The sequence below is a fragment of the Dendronephthya gigantea genome, unplaced genomic scaffold (assembly GCF_004324835.1).
Source record: "Dendronephthya gigantea isolate DGI-Jeju-01 unplaced genomic scaffold, DenGig_1.0 000558F, whole genome shotgun sequence".
In the NCBI taxonomy this organism is placed as follows: Eukaryota; Metazoa; Cnidaria; class Anthozoa; order Malacalcyonacea; family Nephtheidae; genus Dendronephthya; species Dendronephthya gigantea.
The window spans coordinates 5,750-23,871 of NW_021163568.1; the positions used below are offsets into that span (position 1 = coordinate 5,750).

Sequence of the window (18,122 nt, forward strand, 5' to 3'; positions counted from 1 at the left end):
CTATTTCCTTTACAAGCCTTCTACTAAGGAACTGAATACGTTTCTGGGAGTATTTCTGTGTAGCACATTCTGCGCTTCTTCTACAAAGTTGTAACATTGCAAATGTTTAATCTAATATGTTGAACCAAATCCAATGCGATTGAACGAAATTCCGGCAAACGTTTCAACGAACGGTAAATCAAACGGTTGAACGCTTTTGGACCAATTTTCAAACGTTTTTTCCAAGCGTTCGAACGGGCATTTTCGAACGATGAACGATCTCGAAAATCGTTTCAACGAACGCTTCAAGCGTTTGAACGGCAAACGAACGGATAACGAACGATATTTTCGAACGAACGAAATAGCGTTAACGTATGTTTTCCTGTGGAAGGTCACAAATACGGATATCGTGAACTCGGAGTGGTGAATTCATCATTGTAGATGGATACCACTTCCTTTTGGAGCTCTATAAAACAAAAAAAAAACACAAAAAAACAATGACGTATTGGTAGGCGATAAATCCTTCTTAATTCAGTGTTGAGAAGTATTACGGTAACTATCTTAATCTGGTTGATAACAAGTTGCTGTAATATACATAACTGCTATTTATAGATAATTAAGCTTGGCGACGAGAATGGCTGAAGGACAAGCCGAGCCACAAGAAAATATCACAGTAAATACGCAATCGGTTTCACTACAACCATTGCCAGAATTTAATCCAGACGTTGATGTTGGCGAAAGCTTAGGCACGCGCTGGAACATTTGGATCCAAGATTTCGAGATGTTCATCCTCGCTAGTGGGATTACGGATGAGAAAAGAAAACGCGCATTGCTATTATATCAAGCTGGCAAACGGGTTCGCGAGATATTTAGACAAATACCTGATACGGGAGACGCAACTGATTACAAAGCTGCGAAAACAAAGCTACACGAATACTTCCAACCGCAAGAAAATCACCGATACGCGGTAAACTGCGCAGTTTACCGCTTTAGACAAGCGAAACAAGAACCGAACGAAACCCTTGATCAATTCCATACACGACTACGGACATTAGCACAGACTGCTCTTTCCACAACGCAGATTTCGAAATCGAAAAACAAATTATTACGGCTGGTTCATCTTCACGGATTCGAAAAAAGGCATTAAGAGACCCAACATACGATCTGAAGTCAATACTCATGCATCGATGGTCGCCGTGCCGAGATGAGTACATTTCAAGCGCGAGACATCCAATCAAAAAACACAGATACAGATCGTGTTAACAAAGTATCATCGAAAACAACATCGAAAACGTGTCACAATTGCAGTGGTACGTATCCTCATGAAGGACAATGCCAAGGTAAAGAATGTCGGAAATGTCAAAAGCTCAACCATTTTGCTCGAGTGTGTCGAGGAAAGATGCAACGTCAGACAAAAGCTTTTCAACATGAAATGAAACCGAAACAGAAATACAAACGACCACTAAATCCACTAAATGAAGTTCAGAGCGAGACGGACAGTTCTGACAACGAATATCTATACACAGTTTCTAATGACAAGACCCCAAAGTCAATGTTAAAGTATGCGGACGATCGTTCAAAGCTACCGTAGACACAGGCGCAACGATCAATGTCATCGACCGAGGTACATATGAGAAAATACCAGGAATAGAATTAAAGAAAACGAACATAAAAGCGTTTGCGTATACTGCTAGCAAGCCAGTAAAGTTCATTGGCAAGTTTGAGGAAGCTATTGAGACTCGCCGTCGAGTTGCAGTGGCAACTTTTTACGTCGCAGAAACGACAGACAGCGGAAATCTAATATCAGCAACAACAGCAGAGGAACTTGGCCTGGTAAGTTTTCATCTTAACAAAGTAACTGAAACAAAAGATCGTGAACTCCAAAATATTCTAAACAAACATTCAAAAGTTTTCCACGGGTTGGGTAAACTCAAGCAAGAGAAAATCAAATTAAACGTTGATAAAACAACAACACCCCGAGCACAGCCACAACGCCGAATTCCCTATCACATACGTCAGAGGTCCAGAACGCGATAGAACAACTAGAGAAAGACGATATTATTGAACGGGTACCAGAAAACCAACCTACACCTTGGGTATCGCCAATTGTAGCAGTACCGAAAAAGAACGGGGACGTTCGTATATGCGTCGATATGCGCGCTGCCAACGAAGCTATAAAACGGATACGACACCTTATTCCAACAGTTGAGGACATCAGCTTTGAGTTAAATGGAGCAACGTGTTTTTCCAAATTAGACCTTACACAGGCCTATCATCAGCTAGAACTACACGAGGACAGTCGTTACATTACTACATTCAGTACACACATCGGTCTTTTCAGATACAAAAGGCTGAACTATGGCACCAATGCAGCTGCTGAGATTTTCCAGTACACTTTACAAACCCAATTGCAAGGATTAGTCGGAGTAAAGAATATAGCTGATGACATTTTAGTATATGGCAAAACACAGAAAGAACATAACACAAACTTGAATAAATGTCTAAAACGAATCTCTGACAAAGGACTACGCTTGAATCAAGCTAAGTGTAGCTTCTTGAATGACAAACTGGAATTTTTCGGACAAGTATTTTCCAAAGAACGGCAGCAAACCTGACCCCAAACGTGTAGAAGCTTTAAAGAACGCGCCGGTACCCAAAACGATTTCTGAATTCTCCTCGGCATGGCAAACTACAGTGCCAAGTATATTCCGAAATTTGCAACCATTACAGCTCCATTGCGCCAATTAACGAAGAAAAATACACCTTTCGTGTGGACCGACATTCATCAAAACGCATACAACACGTTAACTTCCACCTTAGCTTCAGCATCGTGCATGGCATATTTTGACAAAAATAAAGAGACACTGGTGACGGTTGATGCGAGTCCAGTCGGCATATCAGCAATCCTTTCGCAGAGAAACAAAGGAAAAGACGACGAGAAAGTAGTCGCATATACTCCCAAACCGAGAGAGAGGCGCTGGCTATTATTTGGGGAGTGGAACATTTTGATCTATACCTGTACGGAAACGAATTCGTTCTAATCACAGACCATAAACCACTAGAAGTAATCTACGGCAACAGAAACTCCAAAACATCAGCAAGAATAGAACGTTGGGTGTTACGCTTACAACCTTATGCTTTTCAAGTAAGATACAAGCCAGGAGCAATCCGGCTGATTATCTATCGCGCCACCCAACAGGAAAAAGCTACAAACAGCAGAAAATGACAGAGGAGCATATAAACTTTAATGCTCGCTCCAGTGTTCCGAAAGCACTGACGATAGAGGAAATCGAAGAAGTAATGAACAAGGACAAAACCTTACGAGCAGTTCGGGCAGCTATAAAGCTCAACAAGTGGCACTACGAGGTAGTCAAGCCTTATAAACAAGTAAAAGACGAACTTACTGTGACAACAAAGGGCGTGGTTCTTCGTGGTTCTCGTATAGTGATACCAGAATCGCTACAGCAACGTGCGATTGACATTGCACACGAAACTCATCTTGGCATTACCAAAACGAAATCATTAATCCGAGAAAAGATTTGGTTTCCGAATATTGATAAAATGGTGCAAGCAACAATAGAGAAGTGTATTCCTTGTCAAGCAGTGGGTAAAGCACCACCACAAGAGCCAATATCAACGACAACAATGCCAAAGGGACCATGGGAAATAATACATTTGGATTTCTACGGACCACTTCCTTCAGGAGAATACCTTCTGGTCGCAATTGATCGCTATTCCAGATATCCCGAAGTGGAAGTAGTACGCTCGACAAAAGCTTCGCGGTCATACCCAAATTAGATCAAATGTTCGCCCGTCATGGCATCCCAACAACTATCAAGACAGACAGTGGACAACCTTTCAATAGTGCAGAATATAATCGCTATTTGACAGCTCTTGGATTTAAAGGTATTCATTCAACACCTAAATGGCCCCAGGGCAATGCAGAAGCGGAAAGATTCATGCAGCCCCTTGGAAAAACGCTACGAACCACTCACATTGAAAGAAGACCCTGGTAGCAAGAGCTACATCGTTTCTTGCTACAGTACAGGACAACACCACACTCTTCCACGAAAGTTCCACCAGCGGAATTACTATTTACCCGTGCAGTGAAAGGAAAGCTTCCAGAATTGAAAAAGCGGAACTTTGTTAACAAACACAATATTGCTAAAAAGAATGAAATGGAAAGACAGCGATACAACAAAGAATATGCGAATGAAAAAAGAAACGTAAAAGAGAGTGAAATTAAGATAGGAGACTATGTCTTAGTTCGTCAGGACAAGCAGAACAAATTGACTGCGAATTACAACAACGTTCCATACGTAGTCACACACAGATCGCATTCACAGGTTAAAGCAAGAAGCAAGAACGGACACGTTATCACACGAAATGTGTCACAGTTTAAACGCATACCAAAGCCAAGGGATGATACGGACAGTGATGACGATAATGAGAAAGAACGTCATCAAAAGAGGAACAATACCATCACACTACCAGCAGCAACAAATGTTGGACATCAAGATCAAATACCGACACGACGATCGAGCCGAGTCAGAGGAAAACCTGCATGATAGATTTGGACATTCAGTATATGATTGAATTATGTTTTGTTAAATGTTAATATTGTTTTAAAAAAAAGGGTGATGTAATATACATAACTGCTATTTATAGATAATTAAGCTTGGACAATAGAATTAGAACTGATTGACAGTTAGAAACAGACAATAATATAGAAAGTGTATGGGAGCGAGAAAAAGTCAGAGCACATGAAAAGTAATATATATAATATAGAGAAACAAAATATACAGTTATACAAATCGGAGCAAGGAGTGAGATCATTATAGTTGCCATTAACAAATAATAATAATAAAAAGACTGTTGTTGACGATTTTTGTAAGCAAAATGTTATATAAGCAATTATGTACGGGCGTTGCACAACTAAACAATGAAACATTGTGAGACAATGAAGAATGCTTAATTGCATGTTAGACACTTGACACTCGGAAAGAGTGAATAGTGATTAGTCATTAGTTGAAGTTAGTGTGAGAGCAGCCTTGTTACCAGGCGCTTTAAATAAAATAAAATATAGGAACACTACAGGCTTTTTACATTGATCAGTGGCTAAGCTGAGCAGGCACGCAAGGAATTTTGGGAAGGACGCAGAGAAGGGAGCGCCTGGCAGAAAATGCATACAACATGGTGGCTCACGATTTATGAGTTCATTTCACTGTTGTTTATTATTCAAAAGTGCAAAAGCGAAACTTGTTAAGCCCTGGTCAAACGAGTATGAGAGTTGATGAGAGTTGAGAAGCGAGAGTTTGCACGAGAGTTTTCCAAACATTTTGCACTATTGTTCTGTCACTAGTCAGAGACTAGGGTGCTACGAAATGCAAACCGCTGGCGCTTTTGCAACTCTCATCAACTCTCATGACCGATCAAACGCGCCCAAACTCTCATCAACTCTCATCAACTCTCATCAAAATTTGAACCAGTTCAAAGTCGATGAGAGTTAATGAGAGTGCACAAGAGTGTATGAGAGTTCGCGGTCAAACGCAAGCGAGAGTTGCAACTCTCATCAACTCTCATCAACTATCATTCTTGTTTGACCAAGGCTTTAAGATATTAATTCTGCCCGACTTTTTGAGAGCGATACACAGAAATATATGCATAGGGAAAATCTTATGCACGAGTGTTTAGGTATCGCACAGTCATCATTTCGAAATAAAGAATTTTCAAGCCGGGCAAAAGGCGAATCCATGCGAATTTGCAAAATTCTACATGAAGAAACAAGAAAATGTATGGAAAAGATATTTGATTATCGTAGAGCAAAGGTATGCACCTATACATTTATTTTAACTCTTATGAAGTTCTAAAATATATCATTTTTGTATTTTTATTAGAATTTAGAAAACGTCCCTTGATAGTATATTTTTCTCCTCACTGGAAAAATCGAGGGAAGCCATTAACAGTGACTGTTCTACATATACATTTGGATCCATAATATATTCCACATTTCATTCCAAATCTGCGGCCAATCTGTGCCTTCTTTTATTGCATTGGCCAGCCACTTAAAAAATTATATGCTAGAATATAGTAGCCAGTAGGTATAATGCATTAATGCATTAAAAAAGATTCTAAAGATATTTTGTGTTAACACCCAAGTTCATTAGAAATGTGATAAGAGGTTATGTATCAAGTTGAATACATATATTACAAAATGCTTACTTACATGCAAACCTATTGGACTTGGATTCAAATTTCAACAACATGCAGAGACAGCGGATATTTTCCTATTTTCTTTTATTAACTGCTGACTGGTAGTATCAGGCTCTAGATGTCTTTGAAAAGGTGTTTTAAAAAAACAAATATATATCATAACCTGTTGAACATAAGCCACGGCGTTGCATGTAAATGGCAATAACACAAAGAACGCTAAATATAATTATTGCCTAGCAATCTCTGTAACCCCCTCCTCTCTATCTCTGACAGTGTGCAACACCATACATGAATTATAATTGTAATATGGTATAATACAATTATTATATGGTGTGTATATGAACTATATTTTGAATTAGATTTTAATCTCAATGAGTTATGGTGATTTATTGACCCAGACTTCCATCTGCAAGAGAAGATAGCTTTAGTTGGCTGCTAGACTACATTTAGAGTATTCAAGCAAACATCTCCAGCAGGAGATAACTATATAAAATAGCTGGAAGTTTCTAAGTAGCACACAGTCTGGTTAAATTTCATTCTGGTTAAGTTTCATTCTAGTTAAAATGATCTCCTAGATTGTCGAGTTATTTTACACATTACAGTGTATATTGGTATATTACAATGAACATGTGTACAGTATTTACTGTTAAACACAGGAAGGTTGGGGCATACAAATGAAAGACATACTGTGAGGCAAATCAATGTAAATGTCAACTTCAGGTTTAAATGGCAGAGCTGGCCCAGTTAACATGCATAAAAAGTATTTGAAATATACATACTGTATGACATTTGAAAGCATAGAAACATGCGCATACATATATTCTAATGTCAATTGAAAATATACCAGCTTAATGTACTCAGCAGATAGAATAAAATTCCAACTGACTTACTTTGAACATTTTGTCTCCCAAGCGACGATAAATCCAAATCATCAGAACTTGAAGATGCTATTGCAAGGATAATTTTATCATCAGAATATGGTCGACACATATTATTAGCATATTCAAGAACAACACGAAAGATTCACTGACAGTCTACTCTAAAAACGTACTAAATATTACATAAAATGCAACCAAATTCTGTAAAAAAATATTTCCGTGAAATGGGAACTTCTTCAGTGATTGCTCCAGGTCATCCATATGGCCACAAACCACCAAAAACGCAAGAATGCACGAGTAAAACGCCGAAAAGCTCGATTTGAAAATATATTTTGCCAGAAATGGTATTTCTGGCAAAATATATTTGCATTTTCTGCCAGGCGCTCCATTTCTCCTTCGCGTCCTCCCCAAAATTCCTTGCGTGGTCGCTCTGCTTAGCCACTAATCTATGTAAAAAGCCTGTAGTGTTCCTATATTTTATTTTATTTAAAGCGCCCGGGAACGAGGCTGGTGTGAGAGGCAACAGCAGAAGCTGGAGGCACAATTTTTGATACATTTCTATAAAACGAAGAAGGTATTGTTGTGGTTCTAATCTAATATATGTTACTGGGCTATTCCCCCTACGCCCCGACGATTTTTCTGCATTCGTTAATTTTATTTGAAAATCGTTGGAAATCCGTCTTGAAAATTTCTTAATCTCTTTTGAGCAACCACCCACCCACGTTTCGACCAAAACCATTTAAGCGGGTTCCTTTTCTTACTTGTCTACTGCCCTAAGATTCCTATGCGGATGAAACAGGCTCTAGCGGACGTTTTTTGTAAGCAATACTAGCTCGCGAATCAATCAAGCAACGAACAACGAACCAATCCACGCGTTTTTTATCATAAGACAAAACAAAAAAATTAGCCTTTTATCTCTACATCAGTCAGATTTTTGCATCTCGCGGCAAAAAAGATCAAACACGTTTGAAACTCTAGAAAAGGACTGGTTGCACAGAACTCAGGAAAATCGCACGAACTGAGCCACGAGTAACCTGTAACTCAGCTGATAGCCCTCGTGTGCTCTAGGCTTTAAACGCTTATTTATCCCACCGTTCATTCAAATACGTATATCCCACTTGCACCATTGCAATATGGTCATGGCGTATGAGGTCGTTTATACTACTAGGTTAAAGCTGCATGTTTTTCTCTATATTCGCCATGTTCGCAAAACTGGGAAAGTGCTGTGTTTTTTAAACGCGGTAAAATTAAAAAATGGAGTGATACTCGATTTGATTTTAAAAATAAGCTGCATGTTAATACATAATATAACGAAGCAATTTTTCTTCATGCTAACCCGTATAAAATGCATACCTTGCATTTGTACAAATGGATTTCCAGAGCCACAAAAAGGGCCCTCACCTGACACCGTGTTGTCATACGCTTCGCATGTCAGATCATCTTCAAGAGCATCAAGTCTTGTTTCACCGTTTCCAAAAGATATATAGACACGCCCCAGTTGACTCGTTCTTACTGCGCAAAAAGGCAGGCACTGTTTGTATCGCAAATATTTAAAAGAAGATTTAGCAAGTAAATGATTTTCAGTGAGTTTATATCTTGTTTGCGTTTTGGTGCAAAAATCACGATGACTTTGCAAATTCTTTGCATTCTGGCGATACTTTTCCAAGAAATAGCTTTCTGACACTAAAAGATATGCATACAGTTTAATACACAATCAACAACGCAACAACCAGTGACACCAGTGGCGTAGCTAGCCTGACGATTTAGTCATATTATGCAAATTTTATGTTATTATAATTATTCATTTCTTTAGAAATTCATTGTTTTCACAGTAAATGAACACCAAAATATTAGCATAGCATGACTAAATTGTCGGGCTGGCTACGCCACTGAGTGACACACGGTTTTTTGATGTATAATAAATAAAAATTGATTATGTAGCTCTAGGGTTCAGAATGGTTCAACCATAACGAATTTATTTTACTCACCAAGGTTGTTTGATGAGGTGTTATAAAGTTTCCTCTCTTCGAGTTCGCCGCATTTACAAGAGGTGTGATTCAATAATATATATTTATAAAACTTCCTTTTGTGGTTAGGATCCTGTTCGTTATTGGTAAGATCTGGAACCACGATTTCGATTTGTGTCATCGTTTTTTGCACTGGATAGCTGTGAAGACATCTTATTAAGTCAAGCGAACGTCTAACCTCAACGCAACGGTAAACTTCAATGAAATACGGATATCTTGAACGCGGAGTGGTGAATTCATCATTGTAGATGGAGACCACTTCCTTTTGCGGTGCTATAAAACAAAAATATATAACCTTGTAATAAATATGTCAATGCTTACAATTTTGATTTGAATTAACTTTCTGACTTGGATCACAGAGAACCGCGAATGTATGGTTGTGCATGGTGCAATGTGCATAGTGCTTCTGTCAAAGTGTCGATCAACCACGTGCAACCCTACTTTTCCCTGTGCATAAGTTTAATTAGTTATTCCCGTCCTCACAAAGCGCTTTTGCTTAAACGTTTGGCGAAATAAAATCTGGAAGTGAAGGTAATTTAGGGCTAACGGATACCTATAATTAAAAGAGACATGGCAGAATGCTTAAGACTACAGTTTATCAATAATATCGTTAATACTAGAAAGACATGCATGCAGCAACCCCTCGCTATTTCAAACCAAATACACAATTTCCTGAGGAGTCTAATTATATCAGTCAACTATGAGAACGCATCCCTCAACTACCGCTCATATCAGATCAACTACAAAACAACCAATCAGACACGCTCAATGTATACAAAATCTTAAAGTTCTTACTGCCGTAAGTTGAAGCTGAAGAATTGCGTAAAGGTGCCAAGAATGTAATCCATGAAAGGTTTGTGTTTAATCGCCGTAATCAGCAGGAAGGTAAGCGTATCGAACGTTTTGTTGGTGACCTTAAAAGACTTGCTTTAACGTGTGACTTCGGCTTTCTCAAAAAATCCCTTATTATAGCCCGTATAGTTGGTGCTGTTTTGTCAAACAGCAAGTGTTTCGTAAAAGAACCTGATCGTACACTTCAGCAAGCACATGATATTACAAAACAATACTTGTTCGCAACGGACTTGTATTCAAAATACTTTGAAATTGAACTGTTTCGCCAAAGTACTGCGAGTTGTGTAATCAACGACTTAAAGAAAACATTTGCTAGATTTGGAGTACCAGAGAATGTTGAGAGTGATAATGGTTCTCAGTATTGTTCACCAGTAATGTTTTGTGATTGACACGAGTTTCAAAAACAAAATGGGGTTTTAAACATGTAACCAGCTCCCCAGAATATCCACAATCAAACGGAGAGGCTGATGGAGCCGTGCAGACAGGGAGGCGTATTTTTAGAAAGGCTGCGGCAGATAATAAAGATCCATTCGAATTAAGGTTTGCTAAAATATCGCAACAAATCGTCTGAAGATATTGGATCATCTCTTGCTCAACTTGTGACAGGATGACGAACTCGGTCAATGCTGGCAACTCACAGGCGTTTATTGCTTCCTCAGACTGCAGAATCTAAAGAGGTTGTGAAGGGGCTTCAGCATCGAAAACTGGTTTCCAAGAAATATTATGACTGGAGTGGCCGTGATCTCCCACCTTTTGTGACGATGTTTGCATTTTTGTTTGGCGTATAAACTGAGCATGAATGGTGTAATCTGTGTTACACGCCCTTCTTTTATGTTCCGCGTGTCTAACACACGTGGCTATTTCCTTCCAATCACAAGCAGAGCATTGTTATGGTAAATTTTAACTTTGCATATCATTATACGTGTTGTGAATAGTGCCTGAAATAAATCAGTCTGCCAAGTGTGGTTTGTGCAGATTAGGAGTATTGCCATTGATTGTTGCAAAGTGTATTCAAATGCATACATGTGTACTGTTCAATGTCGGTACCTAGTGCTACTATGACTACTAAACACTTACTGTAATATTCTTTCTATATCGATTTTCTATTCTAAATCTTGTATTTCTTAACCCTTCTACAATACTCTCTTATTTATACATCCTTAATTAGTCCTGTCAACATAATGTCAATCATCTCTATTTCAGTATTTGCTGCCTTGCCCCAGCGAGGCAGCACACTATTCTTGACGAACGGTGGTTTCGCCCCCAGTCCACACGCGCGAGTTATGTAAAGTCGTCGCTCGAAATTTTATTTGTCCGGATTTTAAAACCGGGGGAGTTTTTCATAAAGTTTACATGAGAATTCGGGGGTGCGTCCCGTTTCCCGCTCGTTTTGCCACGCCGTCGTCCAGTCGCCCTTTTCGTTCTTGGTTGCGGCGAAGGCAGTTGGTTTTTTTACAGTAATAGGCATATTAGAGGTGAGTTGGTAAAAATATTTTATATCATCTTTATAGATGTTTGTGACTTGCCAGTTGGCGTATTAAATTAAAGTTTAAATACAGTATTTGAGAATTGCCATATCGTGGATCATCTTGTATACGGCATGGCCACGTTTTATATTTACATATTTTTCGTCTCCATTTGACCATCTGAAATATCTGCCCAATCCTTATTCAATTGCGTGTGGTTTTTGTTGTTTTTTGAAGCAAAATATTCAAAATTACTACCCATTAGTCCATTACTGTATTTTTTTTCGTATATGCCTGGGTTTGGGGCGTCTTGTACAGCATGGCCATATTCATATATTTTACATATTTTTCGTCTTGATTCGACCATCCTGAAATATCTAGCCAATCCTCGTTCAATTGCTTTTGGTTTTTGTTGTTTTGTAAAACAAAACATTCAAAATTACTATCCCTTTCTGTATTTTTTAAAAAAAGAAAAAAAAATTGGGGGGGCATCTTGTATACGGCATGGCCATCTTTATACAGTCACTAGGTCAAAAGGGGCGTCTTGTATACGGCATCATGTTTTATATTATATATTTTTCGGCCCGTTTCGACCATCCTGAAATATTTCGCGAATCTTCATTCAACTGCTTTTAATCTCGATTCGATCGTGCTGAAATACATGCCCAAACCAGTGATTCAATTGCTTTTCTTTCTTGTTCGTTTGTAAAAGACATCTTCTATACAGCGTGGCCATGTTTTATGATTTAGGCATCCTAAAATACTAACTTTGGTACTTCATATATTAAATAGGAGCCTTTAGAGCTTTGCTTGTACTGTGTTCAAGTTTTAGACTTCCTGAAATATTTCGCGAATCTTCATTCAACTGCTTTTAATCTCGATTCGATCGTGCTGAAATACATGCCCAAACCAGTCATTCAATTGCTCTTCTTTCTTGTTCTTTTTGAAGCAAGATATTCAGAATTACTACCCTTCGTGGACTTCGTTTGTAAAAGACATCTTCTATACAGCGTGGCCATGTTTTATGATTTAGGCATCCTAAAATACCAATCTTGGTACTTCATATATTAAATAGCAGCCTTTAGAGCTTTGCTTGTACTGTGTTCAAGTTTTAGACTTCGTCCTCTTATGCATTCTTGTATACTGTTTTTTTAGGATAATTTGAAATTGAGGGCCATCATGGAAAACAGTAAGAAACGTTTTCTACTTATAATAGAATTCAATCTATTTACTTTACTTCACAGTACTATTATGGGCTGATTGCATGGAGAGTTTTTATATTTGACTGGTGTATCCGTTGAATTCAAAAGGAGTTATACCATAGGCAGCCCAACAATCTGCATGCCGTGACATATATCATCTGTGTATATATAATATATACACAGATTATATGTCATGGCGAGCGGATTGTTGGGCTGCCTACAGGTTTTCATTATGCTATTACTAGGACCTTTATTATTCAAATTTGGCTTTCACTTGAAATTTTTGCACACAAATGTCAATTTTTGAAATACAGCCTGCTATGACGATTGTTCTTGTGTTATTGAAAACATTGGTATTGTCTTTACAACCAAATCTTACTTTAATGCAAATATGTTCTACTGTATGTGCATTAAAGTGTGACTTGGTCATAATGACAATATAGCATAATGGAAAACCTGCATAACTGCTATTGTGCTGACTGATGTGCATAAAACTAAAACCTAACAATTCATTTTAAATAACAAATATATTTTATTAGGGATCAAACAGAAATAAGGGAGGAGGGATGAAAAACAACAACTCAGCCCGGATTTATTTTATACTGATTGAGCTACATATCACAATTATTTACTTAATTTTAGAAAAAGAGATCGTCTGTTATGTGCATGATGTTCTGGCCATCCAGAAAGCTGGCAAAGTTAATTATACAACTTGCAACCTCCAAACCACTCCAGATACAAAAGTGAAAGCTGTTTGCTTTTCGCCAGAGAAAGTTGCACCGTTAAGAAAGGCCATGGAAAATAGAAGCCCAGTAAAAGTTCAAAGATTCGAATACAATGACAAATTTAACAATATTGTGATAAAAAAGTCTACAACAGTTACAGATCATAATGGGCCATTGTCCTTTGCCCCTACAGAGTCACCCACAAGTCCATTGGTTACCATATCTGTGATTAAAACAACATCAGTTAACCAGCTTATTTTGCTAAAAGCCAAGGTAAAACATTTAGCAGCCTTAAAAGTGGTGAAGATGGAAACGGGTTCAGTTAAAAAACGTACTTGCATTCTACAAGACCCATCTGGAACAATCAAGGCCATTCTTTGGGAAGAATGGGTCGAAAGCGTTGAAGATGAAAAGACCTACCTATTCCAAAACTTAAGGGTGAAAAAAGACAATTATACAAATGAAGTTTATGTCAACACAGCAAAATATGGTTTCAGTGTCAAAGAGTGTGCCTCCTTTCATGAACAGTTGCCAGATGTTGGCCCACCTATAACTGATTTAGTTGCAAAACAGGCAGTTGTGTCCATCATTGGGGTTAAGAGCCTAAGTAAGTACAAATCCTGCAATGCCTGTGGAAAGAAGATTGAGGGTCAGGGCACAGTGAACACTGTCAGGTGCGAGTCATGTAAGATGAAGCAACGAGTATCACAGGAAAATACAATGTGGTATGCTCGGCTGTTTCTACAGAATGTTGAAACAAAGGAAAAGTTTTACGTCACCGTTTTCCACACCATGTTCATCAGAATCTTGGAGGTAAATAAGATTCAAATCACGCCTGAAGACGACGAAGAAGCCATTTCAGATCGACTGCTAGATTGTAACAATATTACAATTACTTATAATATTGGTGAAGGTAAAATTATTGATGTACTCAATTCTATTTAGTGAATTCAAAGAGACCTGTAGACCAATACTGGACTCATTCTTATAACCATTCCCTATTTCTAAATTAAGTTTTGTTTGTTAAAGTTCTTTGGTATAGACATTCGTATATATACCATATATAGTATAATGAACTTGGCACTTATTGGACAAGATGTAAACTTAAAAGACATTAGTAAAATAATATATATATAGTTTGTTGAAATTTAGGTTTAAGAGGTTAAAACATTTTAGTAGACTAATATGTAGTTTCAATTGTTGTTAGAGGTTATGAACACATGGTTTATTTTAATTTTCCAGATAAACTTCCAAAAGAACATTTTATTCATTGTGAATGTCAGTATGTGTCAAAATGCAAAATAATTTATGGGGAATTGTCATGTTAATTGGAATATTAAACATGATATTGATTTCCCCCCGCCCCAAAATTGCATGTTTTAAACTACACTAGAACTTACCCAATGGTTAAAAAGGTATAGCCAAAATGCACATGCCTATAATATAGAATGATCAGGATACAGTGCATTGTACTCATCTTCTCACCTTCAAAGTAAATGTTGGGAGGTGGCAAACATTTCAAGTTTACACATCATTTAGACATGTAGCACCCTGACACTGTCCCACCCTCTTTTTTAATAAATTCATGTACCTTTCATATAATGAAATCTTTAAAAGGTATATTCACACCAGTATTCACACCCTACTACTTATCTTCACACTATATAGAAATAATATGCCTGTATAAAGTAAAAAGCTTTTGTGCAGCATAATTTTATGGCGCATCCTCGCCTGACTTCCTTTAGGTAGCCAAAAAGCACTTGTGTCCAGTTACATATTGCGGCCTGTTAAAAGCACTTGTGTCCAGTTACATATCGCGGTCTGTTACGTGCATGCGTAACAGACCGCAATATGTAACTGGACACAAGTGCTTTTTGGGCTAAGTCCGAAATTTGCGCATTCACAATTCACAAAATCGTGTCAAAATATATCGGAGACGGACAACGTGACTGACGTATTTACTAAAGTAAAGAAACTGAAATTCAGATGCACAGCTAGCACAGGTATTTGACTATTTGTAAAGTATTTAGTATTGATCTGTTTAGTAACTTCAGTTCATAAATCACAATTGTCAAATGTCTTTACACGTTTGCGGGAGTATTCATCAAGGACATGAACAATTTAGTATTCATTCTCGTGGAAGACAATGCTCTTTTATGAGTTTATCGGCTCTATTAACAGCAAGAAATATCCCAGATCCATTAGAGTGGAACTCGACAACAATCGACAATGTCTTAAAGCAAGGCGACAATATGTATTTATTGGCTTTAAGAAATGGGCAGATTCCGCCAGTTAGCTTTCTATCAGTGAAGGATTTACCTTCCTTCATTGAGTGTCGTTCGTTTGTAACAGACAAACATTTCAAATTACATGTCATTGATCTACCTACTGTCGTAAAGCCCATTGAGGCACAAAATATCATTGATCCACCCCTTGTGGTGGCGCCCATCGAGGCACAAAATATCATTGATCCGCCCATTGTGGTGGAGCCCATTGAGGCACAAAATATAATTGATCCACCCCTTGTGGTGGCGCCCATTGAGGCACAAAATATTTGATCCACCCCTTGTGGTGGCGCCCATCGAGGCACAAAATATCATTGATCCGCCCATTGTGGTGGAGCCCATTGAGGCACAAAATATCATTGATCCGCCCATTGTGGTGGAGCCCATTGAGGCACAAAATATCATTGATCCGCCCATTGTGGTGGAGCCCATTGAGGCACAAAATATCATTGATCCACCCCTTGTGGTGGCGCCCATCGAGGCACAAAATATCATTGATCCGCCCATTGTGGTGCAAAGTGAAGGAATATACTCTACTCAAGTTTGGTTTATAAACTATGGAAAAGATCGTCAAGGACTTGTAAGAAATGAGCATAAAGTGGAACCTCATTACTATACACTTACTTCAGCTTTGACTAAAACTTTCATGCATGACAAGTATGCTCTTTTAATATTAGAGGGCTATATGATGGCTTTGATGAAAAGTCTAGATTCATTTTTTTATATTTTTGACTCTCATGCTAGAAATTTTGCTGGCCTGCCAGATCCTAATGGTACTGCTGTTATTATGAAATTTTCATGTCTCAATGAATTAGAAAATTATTTATGCTTATTGTCAACTGAACTAAAGACTAATTTATTTGAAATAGTTCCAGTTCGATTTTATGTTAGCTGTAATGATAAAAAAAGATGTAGAGAGACTGCATCTATGAAGCAAAATAGATTACAAAAAGCTACAGAGTATAAGAAAAGAAAGAAAGCAGAAGAAACTGAAACAGAAAAACAGATCAGACTTGAAAATTCTAGAATGTATAAAAAAAGAAAACGGTCAAGTGAGACTGAAGTTCAAAAAAAAATAAGACTTGAAAATGCTAAAAACTATCAAAAATTAAAATTATCGAAAGTATCTTGTACTAATCAGCAACCTGAAAAAGATAATTTAGACCAGGAGGATTATTTGAAAGTATTTGACAAAAAAAATGGTGGTATTGAAAGTCAACATTGGGCAAAAGTTAATATAAAAATTTCCATAAGTCTGTACAATACTTTACTAGCCAATGCACAGTTTGCCAAGAGGCATGGCCATTAAGATCTAAACCAAAGTCACCCAGCAACTATGTGTGCTCACGTTGTTCTAGAGACAAGAAATCTCCCAAAAAGTTTTCATTTCAAAATTCAATGATCCCATCTCCAATCCCACAGGAGTTACAAGATTTGACTCAGATTGAGGAAATGTTAATTGCACGGGCTCTCCCAATCATGAGAGTTTACATAAAACCCGGAGGACAACGAGGTTACTCAGGACATTGTATCAACTTACCACAACAAGTAAAAGAACTTGCAACATCGTTACCGAGATATCCCAGGGAGTTATCTGTGATTATTGTCAAGGTCAAAGGTAAAGATAATACATTTAAAGATGTAACTGTTAGACGGTAAAAAGTACACAATGCATTATTGTGGCTTATACGTAACAATCATCATTATGCTGAGTTAGAAATTAATGAAAATGCATTAAACTCTTTACCTGACGATGGTATTCCATCAGAGCTATTAACTGTTGAGACTGAACATGAAATTTCAGATGATAATAGTGAACCTGATTTAGGCCCTCCCACTGAAAACTCTTCAGAGGATAGAGTTTATAATGACTCAACTGAAATGAGTAGTTTTTTACCTGTTGGTCAGCAACAGGAACAAGAATTGGAAGCAGTCAGAAATCAGCTTTCTGCAAATGACCCAATTGCCTGGCCTACTGTTGAAAATGAGCCATTAAACGAATATCAGATATCTCACCTTGCCACTATGGCTTTTCCAACATTGTTTCCTGATGGGAAAGGGGATCCCACTAATCAAGCCCTGTTAAGAGATGTTCCTTTTCAAGATAGAATTAAACATCTTTTGAAATTTGCTGAAATTATTGATAGTAAATGGATTTACCGTTTTGCAAATCACCCTAGATTTTCATACTGGGCTTTTAATATGATACAAAGAAAACGAATTTTACAGCAAAGTGGAATATTCCTTAAACAAAATCCAGGTGAAGCACATCTCACCATTGATGAACTGCGTGAAATGGCTGCCAGTAATAAATGTGTTCATGTCTAAAGTTTCTAGATACGTTGCGAATATTGCAGGTACAAATGCTTACTGGAATACAGTTCGAGAGGAACTTAAAGCCATCATTACAAATGTTGGAGCACCAACATTATTTTTTACTTTTTCCTCTGCAGATATGCATTGGCCTGAGTTACATGCCTTATTTAATGCTAATA

The 18,122-nt window shown here is 37.8% G+C and overlaps 1 protein-coding gene across 1 annotated transcript; it reads right to left on the reverse strand.

Annotated features, from left to right (window-relative positions):
* Nucleotides 1–371: 371 nt before the first annotated feature.
* On the reverse strand, nt 372–10,181 carry LOC114543806. The gene is made up of 3 exons (XM_028562654.1): nt 9,059–10,181; nt 8,424–8,753; nt 372–445 (listed from the first exon to the last, which is right to left on the reverse strand). The coding sequence occupies exons 1-3, from the start codon at nt 9,216–9,218 to the stop codon at nt 372–374; spliced, it is 564 nt and encodes a 187-aa protein (XP_028418455.1). The 5' UTR covers nt 9,219–10,181.
* Between the last annotated feature and the right edge of the window lie 7,941 nt (nt 10,182–18,122).